The sequence below is a fragment of the Electrophorus electricus genome, chromosome 6, assembly GCF_041902795.1.
Source record: "Electrophorus electricus isolate QZ-2024a chromosome 6, ASM4190279v1, whole genome shotgun sequence".
NCBI classification, from domain to species: Eukaryota; Metazoa; Chordata; class Actinopteri; order Gymnotiformes; family Gymnotidae; genus Electrophorus; species Electrophorus electricus.
Window position 1 is genome coordinate 24,994,556 of NC_137502.1, and position 8,753 is coordinate 25,003,308.

General features: G+C 44.9%; 1 protein-coding gene across 5 annotated transcripts in view; it reads right to left on the minus strand.

Annotated features, from left to right (window-relative positions):
- Positions 1 to 6,643, minus strand: part of lekr1 (Leucine-, glutamate- and lysine-rich protein 1) — an 84,656-nt gene extending 78,013 nt beyond the window's left edge. For 2 of the 5 annotated variants that reach the window (XM_081716096.1, XM_035525784.2), the window contains exon 1: positions 1 to 2,022. This exon is cut by the window's left edge and continues 134 nt beyond it. In XM_081716096.1, the coding sequence (XP_081572222.1) occupies positions 1 to 156 (156 nt within the window). In that variant the 5' untranslated portion in view covers positions 157 to 2,022. Of the gene's footprint in view, positions 2,024 to 5,477; positions 5,561 to 6,237; positions 6,310 to 6,507 lie in introns of those variants that run through there. The other 3 variants (XM_081716095.1, XM_081716097.1, XM_081716094.1) reach the window with 3 other exon arrangements.
- Positions 6,644 to 8,753: the final 2,110 nt, after the last annotated feature.

An 8,753-nucleotide genomic window follows, 5' to 3' on the forward strand; every position in this document is an offset into this window, starting at 1 on the left:
CTCATGCAGGATCAGGTAGCTCACGCCGCAGTAACCGCAGGCCGTCTCCGACCGCTCCATCTGAACACACACACACACACACACACACACACACATACAGTCATGGACACACAAACAAACACACACATAATCATACACATACACAATCACACACATGCATGTATATGGTCACATGCGCGCACACACACACACACACACAGAACACAACACAGTCACACATAAATAAGACAGCTGGAGAGCAATTTTTCGGTAATTATTCAGTCGTAGCTATTTCATGTACACATCTTATTTCTGCTGTTTTCTCACTGTTCATTTCTGCACACCGCCCCTGCTGGACCACTGCCGACCCGGTATTACTGCGTTTTATTTGGGTCAACACTGCATTGGGACGGTTGGGATGATTAGGACAGTGCTATGGGGTGACGTTATCAAGTACATCAGTGATCCAGCCAAGTGATTAAGGGCTGAAGAACAGGTCAAACAAACTGTGCAGGTGGTCCTTTCTTTGCTTCACTGACATTTACTCAGGTTTCTGTTGATCAGTACCTGTGATACTGACCTCTGAAACAGCATGTGGAATATGCAAATGAGCACAATGTCTTCTGAGCACTAAACTTTGGGTTTCCTGTAAAGCTCCTATGTTTCCGTTGACTAATCTAACAAATCAAATTGAAAGAAATGACTTTGGCAAAAAAAAAACCTTATAGATATAATAGCACGGAATTTAAATAAACAAAGTCATCTCTAGAAATATATCAGACCATTATTACATCACTCTCCCTCAGCATATGACTCAATTTTTACGCTGCAGAATCCCATATTACCATGACATGGGTCGGTACCAAGGCCCACAACTCAAAGCGGCCAAAAAAACCCAACAGTGGAACGGGGGGGGGGGGGGTGCAGAAGGGGAGGGGGGGGTGCGTAAGCCCTGCCCCCATATCGCAGGCTAAGCTCCGCCCCCTTTGCATCGCTCTTCTCGCTTCGCCTTTGAGAGGAAGCCGACGAGGCGGCGCTCGCTCGTTCTGTGGTAGGAGTTTCGGTTTCGTGCGAGGTCGCCGTATTTAGGGGACGAAATCTTGTTGGGAAAGTTGTGTTCTGCTTTGATCTTAGAAGCAGGCTACGTGCCTCTCATACACACGCTGACCTTCGTTAACACTTTACAGCAGCTAGGACGGCAGCGTAGTCTCGCCAGGCTAATGCTAAGCTAGGAGCGACCATCTCTCGCAGATAACGGTGCGCTGCTGTGCAGTTAACGCAAGTAGTTACTATTTTCCTCCCAGGTTTTCCAGCATTTCAAGGAATATTTCAACCGGACTGCTTGACTATCGAGTAAATTTGAGTGCTATGTTTAGAGGCTAATTTACCTTTTAACATATTAATGTTACTAATACTCCATTTTATCATTTAAGAAATGGAGCACGAGTCAAGACAATGTCTCCGACTGCAAGATGCTATAAGTAATTGATCCGCGCCTTTTTCCTCCACTACCGTGTGGTATTTGCTTGCAGGACTAACTGGAACTACAACAAACAAACCTCCGCTTGTACTACGTGCAACGTCTGCCACCAGCTTGTGCTCCTGTGACAAGCAGAACCCGCAGGGACCCTTACACATAGGACTGACACATCCACACACAAACACACACACATGGACTCGCCCACACTCAAAATGCTTGTCACACACAGGCACTCACACGGATAGCCTCTATCACTAAGCAGTGCATTTCCACTCAAGCTCTCCTCTGTGTCTCTTTCTTTGAATACAGAGTACACAGCACACAGAACTGAAAAATACAGAGTAACAGGCCACCACGTCATCTCCGTGACCACGTAACACATTATCTCCCTGATCAGAGGAGAAGGTGTTCAGAGAAAAGGCCATAATGGATTTAAAAGAATGCTTTGTATCACTGCCACACGGCATAGGTACTGTCTCATTCATTGTGGGAAAGACGGAGTCCTTTATGGGTAAATTGCCTGAAAGAGACCCACCCACCGCCCACTCCCTCCACCCTCTGACCCCATCCCCCAATCCACACCCTCCACACTCGCTGATTTTATTCCATAGAAAAACTCGATCACTGTCACATGCAAGCAACCCCAGATAGTTCCCCAAATGACTGCCCCCACATTATAACTCCTATGCACCTACTACTCAAGCCCTGCCCTTTACCCACCCCTGACAACAGCAGATTTAAAGGTGCTACTATTCAGTGAGATCTTTATCTGCCTACAGGATGGAGCTGAAACGCCCAATGGGTGATTTAATTGGCCATTGTTCTCCAGGATAAAGACACCCTGCCTCCAACCCCCGGCCCTGCATGATCAGTGTGGCATGAGACTCTTCTCATCAGCCCCCCTGCAACATGGTCACATGACATTAGCGTAAGACAGGCAGTTGGGGGGGTTGGGGGATTCTGGGCGATGGGGTCAATGTGGGGGTAAACAAGCACTCCTGTGTCGATGTTGCAATTTGCAGCCAGTGGAATGGGGGGACATATGATGCCTGTTTGAGTCTCACTCTGAGCAGTCACTGTACCATGGGGTAGTGGGGTAAAATACCGGTCAGCTTCGGCTCAGGTCTAACTCGGCGGGCCTGAGCAAACAAGACGGAGACGAGCACAACAGGAACTGTGCTGTCCTTTCCTGTGAGACACACATCCCAGGATGAGCAGGACGCTGTGAGCACTGGGAGACCGCAGCACCGGAACGTGATGGAGTGTGGGCGTCTGTGCCGTGGCTGGCCGGGAACGCAGAGCATGGCTGACTTTGAAAGCCACCCGTTATTCCCGGGCGGCAGGAGTTAGGAGAGCACCTCCATGACCCTCCTCACCATGGAGGCATAATGGCACGCACTCATCAAAAACAAACAGAGGAGGAAGAGGACTAGGAGCAGGGCGTACATAACAGCTGGTCGGCCTGGGCTCAAAGGCAGAAACACAAGGATGCTGATCAGAGTTTACAGAGAACGACAGGCTTGGAAAGGCAAGGCCGTTCTCATGCTATTCTTCAGCTGAGAATCACATTTCTTTAACTGAGCCAGTGAACAACTCTGGACTACATGTAATGGAACAAAGACATGATGCAACACTCTGCAGAACCTTCCCAGGGCTGAAGCCGGTTCTGTGCAGTCATGATCACCCTGGGGGGTCGATGCTGCCAATCAATTATAAGTATGCTTAAAAATGTATCACTGAGTGTTAAAAACCCAGGAAACCTAAATCTGTATTTTCTTTGTAATCAGGCTAATCTTGCTCTTCCAGGCACACAATATAATGTACACATACAAAGTGTGTCTTGAGTACTCCTCTCCAGTAGTCCAGACTCATTTATTTCACCAGAGGTTCTCCCATTCCAGGCATAAAATGGGTGGTCCTTATAAAGGGTAAAGGTTACATAAGCCAGAAAGCTGATGCCCCTCCCACTCACTCTGCTTTACTGCTGACCCTCTCTGAGTCTGAGCAACATAGCTAACGGACTTCTAAGGGTGGCTCTTCTAAGGGTGTATGTGTGGCTGTGCTGCTAAAGTGAAACGCTGATTGTCATCTTTGCACACACAGATCAATATACCATAGTCATTGTTTTAGAGTAACAGTTACTACGCAAATTAGATTTTATAGATCACACAGTCTCACAAAAAGCAGAGCATCTCAGTGACACCAAGACTGCATCTTGTAGAAGGATGAGCAAGAAAACTTAGAGGTAGTCCATGCGAGGCAAAGTCATTTGGTAAAGTTGTTGGTGGCTAAACCTATAGTTTCATTTTCATTTGATAGAAATCATCAAATCCCACCATTTTTTTTTTGAAGATTTGGTAAATGTTTAATAGAACACATTAGTTTATTATCATATAAACATTTAACACTTCATGAAATGTTCCCTGTAATTATGAAATGTTGAATTTTAACTTGGTTTCACTGGCCAAACTAGTACTAAATGAATTCAAAAGAGACTGACCCCCAACACTGGTACTCCCACTCTGAGTGGGTCCAGATTAAAGCACAGCACAACGTCTGTATAAAAGAACCTGTACAGTTCTCTTTGGTGTGTGGAGGATGGCTGTACAAGTGAACGCTTAATAATGAACACTTCGCCCGAAATGCTAATATTAGCATTCATTAGTTACCATTTTGAGTTTAAAATGTTTTCATTGAAACACATTTTAGGACCAGCTGTCAGAATGATCAATAAAATATTCTGCGCTACACATAAATCTGTACAATTATCATAAATATGCAGTACTTTCAATTAAAACTGCCATAACAATACCTATTTAGATGTCCATTCTCTCTCTCTCTCTCTCTCTCTCTCTCACACATGCACACACACACGTACAGTGTATGTATGTATGAACACTTTCTGGTATGTATGGACCTACATTTGCTACTGTTTGCTTTAATTTATACTCAGCTGCATGAATGTAGATTAAGTGTATTGGCTTCTCTCTCAGTGAATGAGGTTACCAGTTGGCATGTAACATGCCGCCATTATCCATTCTGACAGGAAAATGGTGATGAAAACAAAAAGTAGTTTTCATCACTGTTAGCCGTATTACAAACTCACTTCAAACAACACAAGATTATGTAATTTACTAGCCTCGTGTTACCTGCAAAATCAAATATTACTGTAAACACTTCCTTTTAGACCCTCCACCCACCCAATAATGTTTTGGGAAAGCTTTTTTCTATTCCGGCTCATTTATGGCATGACTTCAGTGCGACGGTTTTGTGCACGGCGTCGTTTTTGACAAACACATTCTTTACCGTTACCCTTGGTGTATCTCATTTAGTAACAGTGTCCTATAGCCTCACCAAATCTCCCTATACCATCTACTGGAGAGGGTGTCATGTCCCTCAGAGTTTGCCACCCAGGCCTAAACCTGATATTATTCTGTTATTCAAAGGCAGAGAGCTGCCCTGTTGAGCCACACCTAGAACATTCTTGACGTCAACATAGGGCTGCTGCTATTTTTGCAGGGGATATTTAACTATTACTTCCCTTTCACGTTTGTCCTCTTTATACAGCTGAGCAGCTCTCCACAGGCGTCTGGGATCAGCAAGTACATCCAGTATTTTTGAGCTGATTGCTGCCCGAGTGGGTGGAAAGAGAAAAGGATAAAAAGAAAAAAAAGAGAGAGAGTGGGTGGAAAGAGAGTGAGAGTGAGAGAGAGAGAGAAACAGACACGGAGAGAACTTGGCGGGCGCTGTTACAATGTCAGCTCTGCTGAGACCCAGCAATTGAGACCCAGTACATTGACGCAGAATGACTGACCGTAAGGTGAACTACCCGGGCATAGCAGTGGAAACAGCTATTCAGCAAACTGCTGGGTTCCCACCCTCTCACCCATCAGTGACACTGGCACAATTCATCAACCTGGCAAACTTCTACATCCGTCAGTGACTCTTCACGGCCTTTTATGCTGACTACAAACACAAGGCCTACTGCAGTTACACTAGACACTTAAGAGATCTTTACCTGCTGTATTTCCATAGGCAGAGGGTAGGATGGCGTGTGTATCTTTAGCTCTCGATCCACCGAGTCTCTCAATTGCTCTTTTTCTAAGGGGTAAGATGCAAATAATGTCAAAAGGGCATGGAGTCACATTAATGTGCATTAATGTGGTGTAACAGCTTATGTCCATACATTTCCATTCCATATTTATGACGCGACCTTAAGAAATGCTTATGTAAGAAAATTCTTGGAATGAGTGCATGACTGAAATTGCCGAACAATAGTGGTCGCCAGCATCTCTACCATTACGAGCGAGCGCGTGACGCATAGCAATGGATGAGTTGACCGACATGGGGCGAAAGGGCTAGCATCTCACCAACACTCATTCAAGAATGAGTATCAGATGAATTAGAAGCTGTCATTAATTTTAAATGCTTCTGAAATGACTAAATGGATCTAGTTAAATAAAAAATGTAATTAATTAAGTCGACGCTTTATCCAAACACTAAAGATCACCGAATGACCTGAAATCAAATGAGGCATAGCCCAACCACATCTTACAAGGTAGGTTAACGCTAGGTTAATCATGTAGTTAGCACTCTAACTAGCTCAACTAGCAAGATAACCTAGTTACGTATGCTGATTAAAAAAAATAGCTATCGCTAGCGTTAGTAAAACAAAACAATTTGGCCACCTTTACAAATTTCCTGGTGTTTCAATGTTTGTATCTAGAAATTTTATAGATGTCTGAAATGATAAAAATGATCGATAAACGCTGACATACCCATACTGCTCAGTGGAAACAAAATTTTTAAAAAGCTGTTCAATCCCCGTTTTATAATCAATGCACATAAATTGCCAAGTATTCCCAACACTTCCACATCCGAGAGTTACACATTACCATGGAGACGGAGGCGCGCTGGAAACTGCGCATGCGCTGGAAACGGCTAAAGCAGAATTTAGTAAAGAGGCTTTCCTCATTTGTTAATACAGACACAGACACTATATAAGTGGCCCGTTAATTGGTGCAGGCTAATGATTTATTTTAAGATACCAATCTGGAGTGCTCGTGGTTTCAGTTTGTCGTGTCCTTCCCCGTCAATGAAGCGCGCGGAATCACGGTCCGTGAATCACACCACCTCGCCTACTAAAGGCGAGCATGCATTCGTGACGATTCATCCGGATTTGCAGAAAAGGCGAGACAGAAACGTGTGCGATAAAAAAGCAAGTGGGCTTTCAGACAGAAAAATCCTCGCAGCCCCGAATCAGCCTTCCGTGACCGGGGCGCACGATACTTCCAGCAGCCCCGTGCCGTCAGTAGGACACCGCTGTTATCTTCCACACAGGCAGAAGATAACGACTGAAATGTGGGCCGTTTGCCCGAAGCTGGGATTAGCCGTAAGATCATTAAGATTTTAACAAGTTTTTAACAAGTTTCATCTACTCAAACGAACAGCATTTCAAAAGCATTTTCAAAATGTATTACATTATGTTGTATTGTATTGCACTGGATTGGATTGGATTGGATTGGATTGTATATACTTTACAGAGCAGCACAAATCCATCAAGTTTCTCCTGTTTTATGAGTTAAACCATCGCTACGGATCAAATATAGCACAATAGGCTAATAACTTTTTTAACTTTTTAAATCGGTTATTACATCTGGGCTATGTGTATTTGAGCCTCGAGCTATTGGGATGTAGGCGAAATCCTGAGCTACTTTAACGGCGAAATATCAGCTGCTCTGTTCAAGGGCCATGTGCCCTGCCCTGCGTTTATGAGTCGGTCCCAGACACGCTATGCTGTGTGTGGAAGTGAGTAATGTAGCCTAAATATAATCGCAGTTAGATAACGGGATGCGTGTGCTTGAGTGAGAAAAAATGATGCAGCGAGGAAGGGGGATGGACACCGACCAAATGTGAGCGTGTGAGCCCTTGCACGCACAAGCAATACGTCTGTTCATGACAGGGCGAAGTGGAAAGTGAATAAAACGAAATTAAGGGCGCGCGCGCGCTTTAACGCTACAGCAGGCTGCAAACGGATGCTATTCCCAATGATATGGAAAAAACCTATAAGCCCGAAGCATAGGCGCCCTTTGCTGGTTTGATATGGTAGGGTATATCATAGATAATATATCTGGGTTGCACATATACGTCTACGTCCACATGTGAATTTAGTAGACAATCCATCCCGTAGGCAAATTTCGCTAACACTTGCTAAGTAGCATCATATTAACAAATCGTGTGCAGTAAATCGGCATCTCTCTATCGCTCTCCCTCCCTCCCTCCCTCCCTCGCAGCGCTAGAAGATTTGTGTCCTCGAGAATCTAACACCAAATGGTCCTTTCGCGCTGTCTGCACGCGAAACCTCCAGCGCAAGTCACGCGTAATCACCTCGCGCGTGATGTTTTTTTCCTCCTTCGCCGGCGATGAACGTTAATAGCGTGACTGCACTCCTCTGAGGGCTACCTGATCTCATACGTGAACGGACAAAAACAACCGGCCGGCCGGCCGGCAGGTCAGCAGAGCACGAAAGGCATCTTCAAACACCGAAAGAGTAACGCACAACAGATGCCATCTGACTTGAGATACTGTTGTAGGTTAAAGTGAATGAATGACGTGCAAAATGACATCAACTAATGCTGAAGAGGCAAACATAAACCCCAAATTTAAAACAACTGACCAGGATGCAGTTTAGAGAGGACAACCACTTTCTTGCCCACTGTAAACTAAGTATAGGATTTAAACGTAGTAAGCTATAGCCTATTTATACTAGTCTGCTACACTAACATTCAGTTGAGCATGCTCAGTTCCTGAGCACGCTAGCGCGCGCGTGTGTGTGTGTGTGTGTGTGTGTGTGTGTGTGTGTGTAAAGACGCTGTTTGTAAAACTGGAATTTTCTTCCTTTTCTGTTGAACTGTAGCTTGTGAACTTAGGCCAAACATAGATTTGCTTTACTTAAATAATCTGAATATGTGTGTATGTCATGTGTATGTGCGTTTGTGGATTTGTGTGTGTGTGTGTGTGTGTGTGCGTGTGTGTGTGTGTGTGTGTGTGTGGTGGGCAGGAGGAAGAGGGCCTATTTGAATGAGAAACGTAGAGGTGAATCACGGCACCGCGTTGTGTTCCACGTCTGCACTAAGGATGTCGTGACAAGTCCACCGGATCGGCGGGAGTATCAGCGGTGTGACTGCAGTCAAGGCCGACAGAGGCGGAGAGGGACAGAACAGGTGCAGCTTGCGTGAGCTTTGAGCTTGTCATAGACGCGCTGTGTCCTATGAGACATGCTTACATTTCATTT